Consider the following 19,679-nt stretch of genomic DNA (forward strand, 5'->3'; position numbering starts at 1 on the left):
AAAAAAAACCTCTCAATATGTGTTAAATTAAATACCACTTCAACAAGCAGTTTTTCACCATTAAAGGGGTAAAGAAATGTGGGGAAAATCTGTTTATATTTTAGCAACAAAATTATTACATAAGAAAAAGCAAACTAAGCTGGAAGCGGTATAAACTCTCAGTCTGGCCTTAGTCTGCTGTGTTACCACCCCCTTGGCGTTTTCTCCTCCCCAGGCAAGACTTCCTATTTCCTGTTCGCCACTTCCGTGACACCCTTTAAGCCAAGTCCCTTTGGATCTTTGCGTTTTAAGATCTTGGCTTTTAATCTTACAGAAAAAGCAGTAAAAGCTAACAGACTTAGCATGCAAGTTACAAAACTTACAAATTTCTTACACTAATGTCCTCTCATAAATAATGTCTCACTTAGGACTGAGATAAATGGGCCCAAATGGACTTCTTCCCACCATTCTTGTTTCTGAGGATGGGTAGGACTCATCAATCTCTGTCATCCCATTCACCTCACTTTATTAACAAAAGCTAAGTTGACTCTCTTCTTTTAAAAACAAGGGTTCCATCTCCAACACTAGAGAAGCAAGCTATCCAGAAGATATAAAACAATTCTGACAAATGACCTCTGAAACTAACAGAAACCATGTTTCTCCTAAGACTACACACTGAGCAACAGGAGTTCATTAGGTCTGTATCCAACCAAGGAATAACACCTTCCTGGCTCTCACTTACATACACATAAAAAAACACTAAAGTTGTCGAAAACTCTTACCTGAAATTCTCTAAAACAAAAGTAGCCGAATCATAAGATGGTACCAATTCACTAAAAAGGAACAAAAACTAAATAAGTTATTTGGCTTATTAAAGTTTAACATTTCATTTAGTTAAAACAGTCAGGTCTCTCAATAGTATCTTGAAAATTTTATTAATCTAAAATCAGTCCTTAAGAGCTTCCCAGGTGGCTAAGTGGTATAGAATCTGCCAGTGCTGGAGAAGCAGGAGACACAGGTTCAATCCCTGGATCGGAAAGATCCCCTGGAGAAGGAAATAGCAACCCATTCCAATATTCTTGCCTGGAGAATCCCCGTGGACAGAGGAGTCTAGCAGATTACCGTCCATGGGGTGGCAGAGTCAGACACAACTGCGACTAAGCACAACACATACATGGCAATAGGAGAAGAAAAATATTGGTGCTTAGGCTGGGAACCTGAAGTATGAAACATGTAAATAGTTTTAAAAAATCAAAAAGAAACAAAAGTAAACAATTTTATACTAAATCCCCAAACTTCCTCCTTCAGAACAAATTATGAGGAATACTGACAGACCCTAAATACTTTGATATTATTTACTAGAAAATAAATATTTGCTAGAGTTGGTGATGGACAGGGAGGCCTGGCGTGCTGCAATCCACGGGGTCACAAAGAGTCGGACACGACTGAGAGACTGAACTGAACTGAACTGACTAGAAAATAAAGCTATATAATGTTATCAGTTCAGTTCAGTCACTTAGTCGTGTCCAGCTCTTTGCAACCCTATGGACTGCAGCACACCAGACCTCCCTGTCCATCACCAACTCCCAGAGTTTACTCAAACTCATGTCCATTGAGTCAGTGATGCCATCCAACCATCTCATCCTCTGTCATCCCCTTCTCCTACCACCTTCAATCTTTCCCAGCATCAGGGTCTTTACAAATGAGTTAGTTCTTTGCATCAGGTGAATGAAGTATTAGAGTTTCAGCTTCAGCATCAGTCTTTCCAATGAATATTCAGGACTGATTTCCTTTAGGATGGACTGGTTGGATCTCCTTGCAGTCCAAGGGACTCTCAAGAGTCTTCTCCAACACCACAGATCAAAAGCATCAATTCTTCAGCGCTCAGCTTTCTTTATAGTCTGACTCTCACATCCATACATGACTACTGGAAAAACCATAGCTTTGACTAGACAGACCTTTGCTGGCCAAGTAATGTCTCTGCTTTTTAATATGCTGTCTAAGTTGGTCATAACTTTTCTTCCAAGGGGCAAGCATCTTTTAATTTCATGGCTGCATCTGAGTTAAATTCACCCATTCCAGTCCATTTTAGTTCTCTGAGGCCTAAAATGTCGATGTTCACTCTTGCCATCTCCTGTTTGACCATTTCCAATTTGCCTTGATTCGTGGACCTGACGTTCCAGGCCCCTATGCAACACTGCTCTTTACAGCATTGGACTTGACTTCTATCACCAGTCACATCCACAACTGGGTGTTGTTTTTGCTTTGGCTCTGTTTCTTCATTCTTTCTAGAGTTATTTCTCCACTGATCTCCAGTAGCATATTGGGCACCTACTGACCTGGGGAGTCCATCTTTCAGTGTCCTATCTTTTTGCCTCTTCATACTGTTCATGGGGTTCTCAAGGCAAGAATACTGAAGTGGTCTGCCATTCCCGTCTCCAGTATATAATGTTATATGAATACATAATCACATAGGGGTCAAGCAAGATGATGAAATTAACAGTTTCTTGGCAAGGCAAGGTTACCTAGGGAACTTTAGTTCCATAGTCTCCCCCAAAGAGAACTAAACTATATCTACAGGAGATAGGCAAAGGGACAGTCCATTCTCCTGCTTTGCTCAGTCGCTTCAGTCATGTCTGACTCTTTGCAACACTATGGACTATAGCCCACCAGGCTTTATTTTATGATAAGTATGTACAGCTAAACAGCTCACATCTTTTTCATAAGCAGATATAAGATATAGTTTGCCTGGAAACTGTATAGCTAGTATCCTGCTGTTAAGCACGCCTCATCAGAGCCCTAGGCAGTTGTTCTAGGTTAGAAGACTCACAATCCTCACTCCTAGATTCTTTTGTCTAGTTAATCCTTACGGAGCAACTAACACTAACTACTAACTATATTAATAATATGTTTTTGGCCATAATTTTGTGCAACTTCTGATCACACAAATATTGGTCAGTTCTCCCACTAAACATCCTTTATAAAAAAAAAAAAAATCAAAAAAATCCTTTATAATGTCTACAGACTTCAACCAATTCCCAGTTGCCTGCTGATCTTCATACTGTTCTTCCACCATATCCTGAATATCCACTGTGATATATTTTGTTTTTGTTATTATTGTTTTGTTCTCAGACCAGACTAATGCTGTCATATTTTTAATCAGTCTATAATAGCCAAAGGGCTCGCCAAAACACAAAATAGAGGATGGAGATGATACAGTTAACTTGCAGTCGTGTGAGGCAGAAAGCTTACAAGCTAAAACAAGAAACTGAAAGCTGCTCAGTCATATTCAACTCTTTGCAACCCCATGGACTGTAGCCCACCAGGCTCCTATGTCCATAGAATTTTCCAGGTAAGAATACTGGAGTGGGTAGCCACTCCCTTCTCCAGAGGATCTTCCCAACCTAGGGATAGGATCTGGGTCTCAACATTGCAGGCGGATTCTTTACCGTCTCAGTCACCAGGGAAGACCAAGTTAAAGCATGTCAGTCGTTCAGGTGTGTCCAACTTTTTGTGACACCATAAACTGTAGCCCACCAGCCTCCTCAGTCCACGGAATTCTCTACGTAAGAATACTGGGTAGCCATTCCCTTCTCCAGGGGATCTTCCAGACCCAGGGATCGAAGCCAGGTCTCCTGCATTGCAAGAAGATTCTGTACCCCTGATCCACAAGTTAAAGCATATAGGTCGCTAAAGCTTACTGACCAAGAGGGTACAGTATGGCTCTCACTTGTGGAGAAAAAAATACCATTCAGAGCACAGGGAATAATGATCAATCCTAGGGTACTGTGATGTACTCCTACATACATACAGTTTTTCACTGAAAACTTTTCAGATACATGTAACATTAGTGCTACAGGGAAGCATTAAAACAGGACACATACACTTCCCCTGTCAATAGTGATCACATTTTATTTTATTCCTGCCTCAATCACCTATCTTTTTCACTAAATCATAACTGAAGAAATAAGAACTCTCGACTGTGCTCTCTACTTGTACCCAGCACATGCCTGGGACATAGCTGGCATTCAAATATTCACTGAATAGATGAAATATTTACAAATATTTGCTGAAAAAATTTTGTAATTTGGTAGAAATATTTGCTCAAAACTTTATTTCTGCATTCTTTATACAAACACACAAAGTCACAGTGACTGCTAAACCATCTATCAATTCTACCACCTTTAACTATTAGTATTTTCACATCATGTTCACTCATTCAGAGGTTATCTACAATCATAATGGTGTTACCATTCTGCCTACAAATTAGGCACAGGTTTATCTTCTCAAGCTTTTATTTCTATACCTCTTCTATTCTGGTCTTTATGATGACTAGATGTGTCTCAGGATGATATCAGTGAAAGTTCATGGAACATGGAGAGGCTAGCCTCAAAACACCTCTAATCTAATAATCTGAAAAATATTGATTTGCAAACCTTTAGCCCAGAAACTTCATCATAACTTAATAAACAAAGGGAAGAACAGTATTAGTATCCATTGTTCCCTTAAGAAAACATACTGGTCAGCTACATAAAAACTAGTTTTCCATCCTAAGTTGACCATTTTCCCCAGAAACTAAAACTCTTTATGGACTGAGAACTGTATTTTCCCTACTCAGAGAGGACTTAAATGCCCCAAAACAATACAGCCATTCAAATTCCGGTTGAAATGATTTCTCTGCTGACTTCCAAATATAGCAGCGCTTCTTACAGCCTCATATTTTTGTTTATGCACACATATGCTATTCTCATCTGCCCAATGAAATTCTAAGTATCTGTCAAGTTGTTACACAATTCCTTTCCAGGCTATGAAGTCATCTTAACCACATCAGTATCTAACTAGACTTCATCTTAGAATTTCTGACATAATTGAGTAACAAATACTTGATTTTAATATATAATCTCTACCATTTAATATGGAATATATATCCAGTAAGATTATTACTTCCTATTCCATGTCTCCTATGTAGCACTTACAAAAGTGCTGAGCAGAGATGATCTTTAATATTATAAACAACATTAACTGTTTAATGACCTTTTACTCTACATTGTGGCTTTATCACAAATCATCAACCAATGGGACGTAATCAGTCCCCTGAGCTCAAAGCTTAGAAACAAGCACCAATGCTTTGCATACCTAAACTTTCCTCCATAACTTAATATCCATAAATGCTAGACTTTCTTATTTGGCTCTCTCTTCATTGCTGATCTATTCTGCAACAGATGAACACCTGCTTCTTTTATACTGTAAATCATAAATTGAGTTTCTAATAAAAATAAGAGTTAAAAGCCAAATTTTCCAGTATGACAGTAAGGTTTATTGGCGAGAGAGAGGACTCTAAAGTGACCTCAACTCCCTAATTATCAGACTTTAAAAAAAAAAAAAAATTTCTTGGTGGTTTTCTCTTTATAAATGCCTGTCCTACCTCCCCCACCTAACCCCAATGTTGGTTCCTTCTATCATTACCCAAAAAAGAAGGTAGTGAAAGGAAAGAGATTATTGGGGTTCTGAGTTCCTTGGGCAATTAGAAAGGAAAAAGAAATCAAAACAATCACTAGATGTGATAGAGAGTGAAACTCAAGAAGTCAAACAGAGTTGCTTGCCTAAATGGTATTACCATAGGAGTTTACCTCCATCAATGGTTCCTAAACTTTAGTGGAGAATTACTCAGGGTGCTCAAGATTATTTCCTAAATATTGTCTCCAGACTATCAGGGAACAAGCCTAGGAATTTGCATTTTGGAGAAACACTTCAGCTGGCTCTGATATAGGAGATCCATGTACCTGACTTCGAACTGTAAGAGTGTTTTCCTAATATGTGATATTTATGCCAACACTTGTTATCTTCCACTGGTATTGGGGGAACACTTCAGAAAAGGAATCTTCAAAACGGAAATGGCTGACCACACTATCAAAGAGTTAGCCTTAGAATATTAATGAACATTCTTAGTTGACTCAAATCTATTTTACAATAGTAAATACCTAGTCCTTTTAATAATATTCAGTGCTTGAACAGTATATAAATGTTATATCTGATTTGTTAATTCACAAAGAAATGGAGACTTCTCGGCCAAGGAGAACTATCTGAGTTCAAGTTGTCCGCAATGGCATTCTTTCTTTGTTTTTAACTTTTTGGCTGTATAGCATGCAGCATCTTAGTTCCCTAACCAGAGATGGAACCTACACCCCTGCAGTGGAAGGAGGAAGTTTTAACCATTAGACTGCCAGCAAGTCCCCAGTAATAGCATTCTTCTGAAACTAAGTATATTCATTTGCATATAAAGTTTAAAAAAAAAAAGTGTTGTACCTTGTAAAGTCTGGTGGAACAGGAGTGGTAACAAAGGATGCCATAGGCTTTCGATGAACTTGCTGAAACATCATGAGGATCTCTGAGCTCTTAGATATCAATTCACTCTTACTACAAGACCGCAACTGTGTGAGGGAAAAAAAAATGTCTGAATAAACAAAATTATTATGCACTGGCACACCCAAGATCCTTAAAGGAAATGGAAGTTATTTTGGTTATACACTGAAAAAAAAGACATGAAGAAAAATACAATGATTCTTTCAAAGTGGGTTTGAAAGTTAAGAATAAGTAAAGGATCTAGGTTTATTGATTCCCATTATAATAGTAAAGTTATTCAGTAAATGTATTTGATTTTAATGTATTTTTCTCTCTCTGTATACTGGCATAAATCCAATTCTAAGCAACTACAATATATCTGTGTATCTTATATATGTATATTTTAGAGTGGTAGAGTGAAGCCATTATGTATATAAATGAACAAACCCCTAGAAGTCAATGACCTTCAAACAAGGATTTCTCAAATCACACTCCAGGAAACTGAGAAATAAAAAGTCTTAACCTCTATCAATTTGCGAAAGATTAAGTCAAAGTAAAGGTAAAAAGTGAGACATTCAACTTTAGCAAAATCAGCACGGTAGTTAAAAGATACTGATTTTGTACTCAAGCCACCAGTTTAAAGCCCCAGTCCTGCCACACATCAGCTTTGTGGCTTAAGAGTCTGTTGTGTAAAACTGGAGTCGTATCTACTGCTGCTGGCTTTGCTAGGTTTGTTCCATCAACCATGAAGCTGTGAGACAGCTCTGTAAATACCTGCTATGGGCTGAAGTGTATCCCCTCCCGAAACTTGTATGTTGCAGCCCCAACCACTAGCACCTCAGAATGTAACTACAGTTGGAAAAAAGTCCTTCAGAGGACATAAAGAGAAGGCAGCCATCTGCAAACCAAAGAGAGAGGTCTCAAGGAAAACCAAACCTGCCCATATCTTAATCTTGAACTACCAGCCTCCAGAACACTGAGAAAATAAATTTGTTGTTTAAGCCTCCTAGTCTTTGTTATGGAAGCCCTAGCAAACTAATCGGAGAAGGTAATGGCACCCCACTCCAGTACTCTTGCCTGGAAAATCCCATGGATGGAGGAGCCTGATAGACGGCAGTCCATGGGGTCACAGGGGTCACAAAGAGCTGGACGCAACTGAGCAACTTCACTTTCACTTTCATGCGCTGGAGAAGGAAATGGCAACCCACTCCAGTGTTCTTGCCTGGAGAATCCCAGGGACGGGGGAGCTGCCGTCTATGGGGTCGCACAGAGTCGGACACGACTGAAGCGACGTAGCAGCAGCAAACTAATACACTATCAAGTGCCAAATGGATGATATTCGCAAAACCCACTACAACTGGGTTATGTCTTTTAAAAGGTAGTTGCTTACAGTTCACTAAGAATAATGATATTACATAATTGATATCAAATACCAAAATTTATAACTTTTATTCAACTATTTATTGAATGTATACTATGTGTAGCCCTTTGACCTCATTTTCCCCAAAGTCAGACTTTTAAACAGACATTTTTCATAAGGTTAAGGCAGTTCCTTCTACTCTTAGTTTCCCGAATAATTTGGCAACGAATGAGGATCAAATATAACTGAATGTTATTTTTAAAATTAATATCATTCTAATTATTTTTACTTACATGTTCTTGTGGAACGCCTCCAGTCCCTTGAGTTACAATCAAGTGACTTTTCTGATAATGCAACATTCCTTTGATTAACTCTACCAAGTCTTGCTTTCTTTTACTACATATCCTACTGGTTTTGATTTGCAAGCACTTTAAGACTCTGGCATTTCTGTTTGCAACAGAGGTGGGCTTTAACTGTGTTTTCTCACACTGTTCCTAGGCTGACTGGTTATGAAGTTCCTTTTTCGTTCATGTCCTTCTGGCTGCACTGGGACGCTGGATGCCGGGTGCGGGCCTTGTCTACCTGCAGCGAGCAGATCTAGTCTCTAGTCGCAGTGCACAGGCTTCGCATTGCTTCTCTTGTCAAGGAGCACGGGTGCCAGGGTGGGCAGGCTTCAGGAGCTGCGGCACGTGGGCTCTAGAGCACAGGCTCAGTAATTGTGGCACGCAGGCTTAGTTGCCCCATGGCATGTGGAATCTTCCTAGACCAGGGACTAAACCCATATCCCCTTCACTGGCAAGTGGATTCATAACCATTGGACGACCAAGGAAGTCCAATCCATTTACATTTATTATTACAGATAACAGTGTCATCAACTAATGACAATACACAGGATAAAATAAATACTCAATCCAAAAATTACCAAAAAATTTAAAAAAAAAATCAAACAAAGGAACAAAGAACAGGCAAAACAAAGAAAACAGCAAGATAGCAGATTCAAACTTTACCAAATCAATGAGCACACGAAACATCCCAGCTAAAAGTCAAAGACTGTCAGAAAGGGTTAAAAAATTAGACCCAATTGTATATTGCCTACGAGACACATTTAGGAACAAATACATTAAAAGAAAACCGATGGAATCAGATATCACATGGTAACACTGGTTAAAAGAAAGCTAAGACTTTTTTATATCAAATAAACTAGATTTGAAAGCAAACAGGTCTTTCACAGTGATAATGGAAACAGTTCATCAGGGGAATATAACAATCTTAGATGTTTATGCTTCTACTAATATGGCTTCAAAATACAACAGAACTGAGGTAATAGACAAATTCTGGGATTATTGCTAAAAATTTGAATACCCCCCCCAATAACTGTTTTTATCAAACAAGGGAGACAAAAAATCCACAAGGATATAGTGCACTAGAACATCAGTATCAACCAACTTTACCTGACATTATAGACTATCAGAAAAATCCCCAAAATTTGGAACCTAAGTAACATACTTCTGCAGAACCCATGTGTCAAAAAAGTCACAAAGGATTTAAGAATGTGCTTCAAGCAGAAAACATCTCAAATCATTAACTCCAGCTTCAATCCTAACATTTTAGGGGAGAAAGGGCAAATTAAACTGAAGACTCTACACATGGACATCACCAGATGGTCAACACCGAAACAGACTGATTATATATTCTTTGCAGCCAAAGATGAAGCTCTATACAGTCAGCAAAAACAAGACCAGGAGCTGACTGTGGCTCAGATCATCAACTCCTTATTGCCAAATTCAGACTTAAATTGAAGAAAGTAGGGGAAACAACTAGACCATTCAGGTATGACCTAAAGCAAATCCCTAACGATTATTATTCCTAACAGTGGAAGTGAGAAATAGATTTAAGGGACTAGATCTGATAGAGTGCCTGATAAACTATGGACAGAGGTTCATGACACTGTACAGGAGACACGGAGCAAGACTATCCCCAAGAAAAAGAAATGCAAAAAAGCAAAATGGCTGTCTGAGGAGACCTTACAAATATCTGTGAAAAGAGAAGGCAAAAGCAAAGGAGAAAAGGAAAGATATTCCCATTTGAATGCAGAGTTTCAAAGAATAGCATGGAGAGATAAGAAAGCCTTCCTCAGTGATCAGAGCAAAGAAATAGAGGAAAACAACAGAATGGGAAAGACTACAGATCTCTTCAAGAAAATCAGATACCAAGGGAACATTTCATGCAAAGAAAGGCTCGATAAAGGACAGAAATGGTGGACCTAACAGAAGCAGAAGATATTAAGAAGAGATGGCAAGAATACACAGGAGAACTGTACAAAAAAGATCTTCAAAACCCAGATAATCATGATGATGTGATCACCCACCTAGAGCCAGACATCCTGGAATGTGATGTCAAGTGGGCCTTAGGAAGTATCACTAGGAACAAAGCTAGTGGAGGCAACGGAATTCCAGCTGAGCTATTTCAAATCCTGAAAGATGATGCTGTGAAAGTGCTGCACTCAATATGCCAGCGAATTTGGAAAACACAGCAGTGCCCACAGGACTGGAAAAGGTCAGTTTTCATTCCAATCCCTAAGAAACACAATGCTAAACAATGCTCAAACTACCACACAATTGCACTCATCTCACACGCAAGCAAAGTAATGCTCAAAATTCTCCAAGCCAGGCTTGAACAGTATGTGAACCGTGAACTTCCAGATGCTCAAGCTGGTTTTAAAAAAGGCAGAGGAACCAGACATCAAATTGCCAACATCCGCTGGATCACAGAAAAAGCAAGAGATGTCCAGAAAAACATCTATTTCTGCTTTACTGACTATGTCAAAGTCTTTGACTGTGTGGACCACAAGGAACTGTGGAAAATTCTTCAAGAGATGGGAATACCAGACCACCTGACCTGTCTCTTGAGAAATCAGGAAGCAACAATCAGAACTAGACATGGAACAACAGACTGGTGCCAAATCGGGAAAGGCAAGGCTGCATATTGTCATCGTGCTTACTTGACTTATATGCAGAGTACATCATGAGAAACGCTGGGCTGAATGAAGCACAAGCTGGAATCAAGATTGCTGGAAGAAATAGCAATAACTTCAGATATGCAGATGACACCACCCTTATGGCAGAAAGTGAAGAAGAACTAAACAGTCTCTTGATAAAAGTGAAAGAGAGTGAAAAAGCTGGCTTAAAGCTCAACATTCAGAAAACAAAGATCATGGCACCTGGTCCCGTCACTTCACAGCAAATAGATGGAGAAACAGTGCAAACAGTGTCAGACTTTATTTGGGGGGCTCCAAAATCACTGCAGATGGGGACTGCAGCTATGCAATTAAAAGACACTTGGTCTTTGGAGGAAAAGCTATAACCAACCTAGACAGCATAGTAAAAAGCAGAGACATTACTTTGCCAACAAAGGTCCATTCAGTCAAGCCTATGGTTTTTCCAGTAGTCATGTATGGATGTGAGACTTGGACCATAAAGAAAGCTGAGCACCGAAGAACTGATGCTCTTGAACTGTGGTGTTGGAGAAGACTCTTGAGAGCCCCTTGGACTGCAAGGAGATCCAACCAGTCCATCCTAAAGGAAATCAGTCCTGAATATTCATTGGAAGGACTGATGCTGAAGCTGAAACTCCAATAGTTTGGTCACCTAATGCGAAGAACTGACTCACTGGAAAAGAGTTGATGTTGGGAAAGACTGAAGGACTCCAGGAGGAGAGGGGGACAACAGAGAATGAGATGGTTGGAGGGCATCACCGACTAAATGGACATGAGTTTGGATGGACAGGGAGGCCTGGTGTGCTGCAGTTGATGGGGTCACAAAGAGTCAGACATGACTGAGCGATTGAACCGAACTGAACTGAAGCAAAAGAAAGATAATAACTGGATCAAAATAAAAATCAACAGAATTTAAAGCAAAAAGACAACAGAGAAAAAACAAAACCACTACTTAGTTGAAGGATAATAAGGGACTATTATTAATTTTATGCCAATAAATTCAGCAAATTCAAATGAAAGGGAATAATTCCCTGAAAGACACAAACTATGAAAGCTCATTCAAGACGAAGGCAACATGAACTGCCCTATTTTTTTTTTTGGCCATATTGTGAGGAATGCATGATCTTACTTTCCCAACCAGGGATCAAATTTGTACTCCCTGCAGTGGAAGCATGGGGATCTTAAACACTGGACTGCTAGGGAAGTCACAAAAACTGCCTTGTATCTACAAAGAAACTGAAAACTTCCTGTTTTCTTTCTTTCCACAAAGAAAACAAGATTCAAATGGCTTCACTGGTGTATTCTAGCAAACACCTAAGAAAGAAACATTAACCAGTTCTACACAACTTCTTCCAAAACACTGAAGAGGGCATAATTTAAAACTCACCAATCTCCAAAATACACAAACAGCTTGTGGAGCTCAATATTAAAAAAACAACCAACCAAAACATCAGTGCAAAACCTAAACAGTCATTTCTCCAAAAACAACACAGGAGGTGGCCAACAGGCATGAGAAAAGATCCTCAACATCAGTAATTATTAGAGAAATGCAAATGAAAACCACAATGAGGTATCACCCATATATGTGGAATCTAAAGAAATGGTGCAGATGGACCTTGCTGCGGGCAAAAATAGAGACAGACATAGAGAACAGATGTGTGAACACCAGTGGCAGGGGACACGAGGCAGGAGATTAGGACTGATACATGTGTCTGTATAACAGCTGGGAACCTGGTACATAGCGCAGGGAGCTCTGCTCCATGCTCTGTGGTGACCCAGATGGGAAGGAGGTCCAAGAGGGAAGGGGTATATGTGTACATATAGTGGACTCACCTCGCTGCGCAGCAGAATCTAATGCAACACTGTACAACAACTATATCCCCAAAATAATAATAATAATGGGGGAAAAAACTCATCTTTTATCTTCAAAAATTCTGAAATGCCAAAAAATCCAACAATGTGAAAATCTTGTGCCCTGAGAAGTTACAAAACACTGCTGAAATAAATGCAGTCTTCTTCATGAAACAGACTCAGGATTGTTAAAATGCCACATCTCCCCAAGTTGCTATATAGATCCACTGTAATTCCAACCAAACCCCAAAACATGGGACTTCCTGGTTGTCCAGGGGTTAAGAATCTGCCTGCCAATACAGGGGGCGCAAGTTCTAACCCTAGTCAGGAAACTAAGATCCCACGTGCCATAAGCCCACACTCGGCAACTACTGAGCCCACCTGCAGCAACTAAGACTCAAAACAGCTAAAAAAAGTAAGTTTTAAAGAAAAAAAAAATTTTTTTGGTACAAATGTTAATCTCTATAAAGTTGAATCTAAAGTTCATATGATGATAAAAAAAAATTTTTTTTTTTAAAGGAAGCGCAAAGTTAGAGAGTTAACACTTTTTGTTGTGGTTCAGTTCTAAGTCATATCTGACTCTGCAAGCCCATGGACTGTTAGCATGCCAGACTTCCCTGTTTTTCACTATCTCCCAGAGTTTGCTCAAACTCGCCTCCATCAAGTCAGGGATACCATCCAACCATCTCATACTCTGTCACCTTCTTCTCCTTCTGCGCACAATCTTTCCCAGCATCAGGGTCTCTTTCAATGAGTTGGCACTTCACAGCAGCTGGCCAAAATATTGGAGCTTCAGCTTCAGCACCAGTCCTTCCAATGAATATTCAGGGTTGATTTTATTATAAAAAGCAACAGTAATCTTTTCATATCTTTTTACTTTTTATTTTGTTATTTATTCCTTTATTTATTTATTACTTTTACTTACTTTTTATTTACTTTTATTTTTATTTACTTATTACTTTATTATTTATTTTATTATTACTTTATTTTATTATAAAAAGCAACAGTAATCTTCTTAATCTTTTTACTTTTTACAACACTATTATAAAAAGCAAAAGCAACAGTGCAGTGGTGGCATAAAACAAATGAGTAAGTAACGTATATATGGATTAATTTTTGAAAAAGATGCAAAGGCAATTCAGTAGAGAAAGTCTGGCCTTCAACAAATGGTGCTAGAACAACTGGATGGTCACATACATGTACAAATTAAAACACAAATACTACCTTGGATCCATACCTCATACACAAAAAATAGATCCAAATGGATCACAGTCCTCAATATGAAGCCCAAAATTATAAAACTTCTGGAAGAAAACATATGAGAAAACATTTGTGATCTTGGGCTTGGTAAAGATTTCTTAGCTATTACAGCAGAAGAACAAACTGATAAATTGTATTTCATTAAAATTTAAAACTTCCCTTCAAAAGACACTTCTAAGAGAATGAAAAGACAAGCCATAGACTTGAAGGAAATCTTTGCAAAGCACCTATCTAATAAAGAACTTGGATCTTGTTTTCTATATAAAGAGGTCTCAAAACTCAGTAAGAAAACAAACAAGGCAATAAAATGATGACCAAAAGATTTGAATAACAACAAAAAGATCTGAACAGATACCTCAACAAAGAAGATACATGACACATAAATTTAAGAAAGGATGCTTAGCATCATTAGTCACAGGCAACTGTAAATTATTCAGTTCAGTCCAGTTCACTCGCTCAGTTATGTCCAACTCTTTACAACCCCATGAACTGGAGCACGTCAGGCCTCCCTGTCCATCACCAACTCCTGGAGTTCACCCAAACTCACGTCCATCGAATTGGTGATGCCATCCAGCCATCTCATCCTCTGTCATCCCCTTTTCCTCCTGCCCCCAATCCCTCCCAGCATCAGAGTCTTTTCCAATGAGTCAACTCTTTGCATGAGGTGGCCAAAGTATTGGAGTTTCAGCTTTAGCATCATTCCTTCCAAACAACACCCAGCGCTGATCTCCTTTAGAATGGACTGGTTGGATCTCCTTGTAGTCCAAGGGACTCTCAAGAGTCTTCTCCAACACCACAGTTCAAAAGCATCAATTCTTCGGTGCATCTGCAAATCTGAGGTTATTGATTTCTCCTGGCAATCTTGATTCCAGCTTGTGCTTCTTCTAGACCAGCATTTCTCACGATGTACTCTGCATATAAGTTAAATAAGCAGGGTGACAATATACAGCCTTGACGTACTCCTTTTCCTATTTGGAACCAGTCTGTTGTTCCATGTCCAATTCTAACTGTTGCTTCCTGACCTGCATATAGGTTTCTGAAGAGGCAGATCAGGTGGTCTGGTATTCCCATCTCTTTCAGAATTTTCCACAGTTTATTGCGATCCACACAGTCAAAGGCTTTGGCATAGTCAATAAAGCAGAGATGTTTTTCTGGAACTCTCTTGCTTTTTCGATGATCCAGCGGATGTTGGCAATTTGATCTCTGGTTCCTCTGTCTTTTCTAAAACCAGCTTGAACATCTGGAAGTTCACAGTTCACGTATTGCTGAAGCCTGGCTTGGAGAATTTTTAGGTTGGTGCAAAAGTAATTGCGGTTTTATATTGTTAAACTTTATTATCTGATATTGGAATACATTCTTAAATAAATGTCATTATGCTACACATCACTTTAATGCTCATTTCTCGTTTTTTGGTTTTTTTCTTTTCGCTAAAGACTTATTGCAATTTATATTTATTTTAAACTACAGAAATGATGTCAGACAAAAAGCAAATTTGAGTGATTTTTTTATTCGAGTTCAAAATGGGTCGTGTTATAAAGCATCAGAGACAATTTGCAAAGTCAACAATACATTTGGCCAAGGAACTGCTAACGAATGTACAGAGCAGCAGTGGTTCAAGAAGTTTTGCAAAGGAGATGAGAGCTTTTAAGATGAGGAGCATGGGTGGCCAGCGATCGGAAGGTGACAACAATCAATTGAGAGCAACCACCAAAGCTGATCTTACAGCTACAAGAGAAGTTGCTAAAGAATTCAGCATTTACTATTCTATAGTCATTTGGCATTTGAAGCAAATTGGAAAGGTGAAAAAGCTTGATAACTGCGTGCCTCATGAACTGACCTTAAATCAAAATAATGGTCGTTTTTGAAGTGTCGTCCTCTCTTATTCTATGTAACAACAAACCACTTCTCAGATTGCGATGTGCGACGAAAAGTAGATTTTATACAACTGGCAATGACCAGCTCAGTGGGTGGACTGAGAAGCTCCAAAGGACTTTCCAAAGTCAAACTTGCACCAAAATGAGATCACGGTCACTTGTTTGGCGGTCTGCTCCCAGTCTGACTCACCACAACTTTCTGAATCCCAACAAAACCACTACATCTGAGATGTATGCTCAGCAAAATGATGAGAAGCACCAAAAACTGCAATGATACAGCCAGCACTGGTTAACAGAATGGGTCCAATTCTTCTCCAGAACAATGCTGACTGCAGATCACAAAACCAACGCTTCAAAAGTTGAATGAACTGGGCTATGAAGTTTTGCCTCTTCCACCATATTCACCTGACCTCTTGCCAACCAACTACCACTTCTTCAAACATCTTGACAACTTTTTGCAGGGAAAATGCTTCCTCAACCAACAGGAGGCACAAAATGCTTTTCAGGAGTTCACTGAATACTGAAGCACAGATTTTTACACTACAGAAATAAACTTATTTCTTGTTGGCAAAAATGTGCTGATTGTAATGGTTTCTATTTTAATTAATAAAAACGTGTTTGAACCTAGTTATAATGATTTAAAAATCACGGTCTGAAACTGCAATTACCTTTGCCCCAACCTAATAAAACAATAATGAAATATTATTACATTTCTATGAGAACACCTCAAATTAAAGACTGACTATATCACACGTTAACAAGAATGTAAAGAAACTAGTACTCTCAAAGACTACTGACAGAAATATAAATGATACAATTTCTTCAAGAAAATAGATGGCATTTATTAAAACCTGAATCATATATCTACCATTCTATCTTAGGCGGACCCAAGAGAAAAGGAAATATATGTCCATGTAGATTTGTAAATGAATCTTCATTGCCACTTTATTTGTAAAAGTCAAAACCAGAAAGCAAATCAAGGAAAATGGATACACGTCTATCTATGGTTGAATCTCTTTGCTATTCGCCTGAAACTATCACAACATTGTTAACTGGCTATATGCCAATAGAACAAAAAAAAAAGAAGCAGCAAAACAAATGACCATAAATAGTTGAATGGAAAAACAAATTGTGGCATACACATACAATGGAATACTACCTAGCAATTAAAAAGGAAAGAACTATTGATACATGTGATCCACACAGTCAAAGGCTTTAGCATAGTCAATAAAAAGAGATGGGAATACCAGACCACCTGATCTGCCTCTTGAGAAACCTGTATACAGGTCAGGAAGCAACAGTTAGAACTGGACATGGAACAACAGACTGGATCCAAATAGGAAAAGGAATACGTCAAGGCTGTATATTGTCACCCTGCTTATTTAACTTATATGCAGAGTACATCATGAGAAACGCTAGGCTGGAAGAAGCACAAGCTGGACTCAAGATTGCCAGAAGATATATCAATAACCTTAGATCTGCAGATGATACCACCCTTATGGCAGAAAGGGAAGAACTAAAGAGCCTCTTGATGAAAGTGAAAGAGGAGAGAGAAGAAGTTGGCTTAAAGCTCAATATTCAGAAAACTAAGATCATGGCACCTGGTCCCATCACTTCATGGGAAATAGATGGGGCAAACAGTGGAAACAGTGGCTGACTTTTATTTTTCTGGGCCCCAAAATCACTGCAGATGGTGACTGCAGCCATGAAATTAAGACGCTTGCTCTTTGGAAGGAAAGTTATAACCAAACTAGATAGCATATTAAAAAGCAGAGACATTATTTTGTCAAAAAAGGTCCGTCTAGTCAAGGCTATGGTTTTTCCAGTAGTCATGTATGGATGTGAGGGTGGACTATAAAGAAAGCTGAGCACTGAAGAACTGATGCTTTTGAACTGTGGTGTTGGAGAAGACTCTTGAGAGTCCCTTGGACTGCAAGGAGATCCAACCAGTCCATCCTAAAGGTGATCAGTCCTGGGTGTTCATTGGAGGGCCTGATGTTGAAACTGAAACTCCAATACTTTGGCCACCTGATGCAGAGTTGACTCATTTGAAAAGATCCTGATGCTGGGAAAGATTGAGGGCAGGAAGAGAAGGGGACGACAGAGGACGAGATGGTTAGATGGCATCACCGACACAATGGACATGGGCTTGGGTGGACTCCAGGTGTTGGTGATGGACAGGGAGGCCGGGCCTGCTGCGATCCACGGGGTCACAAAGAGTCGGACACGACTGAGCAACCGAACTGAACTGACTGATACATGAATGAACTGTAAAATAACGCTGAGTAAAAAAATCAAACATAAAACGTGTGTGCTGTGCTTTGTCACTCAGTCGTGTCCAACTCTTTGTGCCCACATGGACTGCAGCCTGCCAGGCTCCTCAGTCCATGGGATTCTCTGGGCAAGAATACTGGAGTGGGTTACCACGCCCTCCTCCAGGGGATGTTCCCAGCCCAACGATCGAGCCTAGGTCAGATTCCAATTATATTAAACACTAGAAAAGGCAAATTTATCTATGACAGAAAGTAGATTGGGGGTTACCTGGAGAGGGAAGCATTGGAAGAAGCAGAATCAGAGTTTATAAAGAGGCACAAAGAATTTTGGAGGAATAAACTTACTATTGTGACTATGGTAATGGTTTCACAGGGGTATACATTTGTCAAAACTTACCAAATTACACACTTTAAATACATGCAGCTTATTTTTTTGGTCAATTATCCTTCAACAACACTGTTAAATGAAAAAAAAAAAGTGCACAGATCCTCAGATCCCATCCCTACTTCACTACATGTGGTTTAAAAAATTTGTCCCATCATTCCAGCAGATGGCTATTTGACTATTCTCTGGAGAGAAAAATCTCTGTTCTCTAGAACAACATGCACAATTAAGAACTGGAATACTGGGGAATTTCCTGGCAGGCCAGTAGTTACAGTAGTTAAGACACCATGCTTTCACTGCCAACATCCCACATTCAATCCCTGCTCAGTAAAGTAAGACTCCGCAAACGATGCAGCATGAAACACTGAAGAGAAAAACAAGAATATATAAATAAATATTTATGTACTGAATTCTACCAAACTGTCAATCAAGTGTAAAGACTGAATAAACATATTTTCAGATATGTAGTCTCAAAAAACTTATTCTGATTACTCTTTCATAAAAGCCACAGAGGAAGTGTGATTCCAAAACAAATGTGTAAATCAAGAGCAGGAAGCCGTGTAAATCAAGAGCAGGAAGCCATGGAAATCAGGAAACACAGGGTTTAACCTAAAACAGAAATGAAGGGAATCCCCAGGATGATAATTAAGAGAACAATCGCATGAGACAGCTGTGTATCACAAGAATTAAAGAATGTTAAAAACCAAATTCAAGACAGATAAATATATCAAATGTCTATACATTTAATTCATTTTATTTATTCATTCACTATAGACTTTATCCCCACCTACCCTGAATCTAAAATTATAAAGTCTTTGAGGACAGATTTTTTTTCTTTTTGCCATTTTGTTCACTGCTGTGTTCTAAGCATCTAAAACAACGCCTACTACCTATTTGGTATTGAATAAAAATTTTCTTCATAAATAAAAATGCTAATTTTAGCCTAAGGATCACAACATGTTAGTAATCGGCAATAATTTTGTATCTTGAAGTCACCAATTAAGTCAATGTCAGAAGACTTTAATCTATACATTATGATTCATATCGATTATTCTCCGTAAAAATAATTCCATTTTTGCAAAAACAAAATAAATCTTATTTTACTGGGACTTCCCTGGTGGTGCAGTGGTTAATAATCTGCCTCGCAGTGCACGGAACACAGGTTTGATTCCTGTCTTAGGAACTAAGATTCCACATGCCACAGAGTAACCAACCTGCCGGCCAGACTACTGACTCTGCACACCACAACTAGAGAATCTATGTGACCAGATCCCACACGATGCAACTAAGACTCAACACAACCAACACATAAATATTTTTTAAAAAAATCTTTTTTACCTAGTTCCCAAACATGATGCAG

The 19,679-nt window shown here is 38.9% G+C and overlaps 1 protein-coding gene across 1 annotated transcript in view; it reads right to left on the reverse strand.

Annotated features, from left to right (window-relative positions):
- The window catches only part of TRIM37 (tripartite motif containing 37), a 131,042-nt gene that overhangs the window by 96,167 nt on the left and 15,196 nt on the right, over positions 1 to 19,679 (reverse strand). The window contains exons 9-10 of the mRNA XM_052658014.1: positions 6,286 to 6,410; positions 762 to 812 (exon numbers count right to left, since the gene is read on the reverse strand). Coding sequence (XP_052513974.1) covers positions 762 to 812; positions 6,286 to 6,410 — 176 coding nt within the window. The remainder of the gene's footprint in view (positions 1 to 761; positions 813 to 6,285; positions 6,411 to 19,679) is intronic.

Source organism: Budorcas taxicolor, chromosome 19 (genome assembly GCF_023091745.1).
Source record: "Budorcas taxicolor isolate Tak-1 chromosome 19, Takin1.1, whole genome shotgun sequence".
Taxonomy (NCBI): domain Eukaryota; kingdom Metazoa; phylum Chordata; class Mammalia; order Artiodactyla; family Bovidae; genus Budorcas; species Budorcas taxicolor.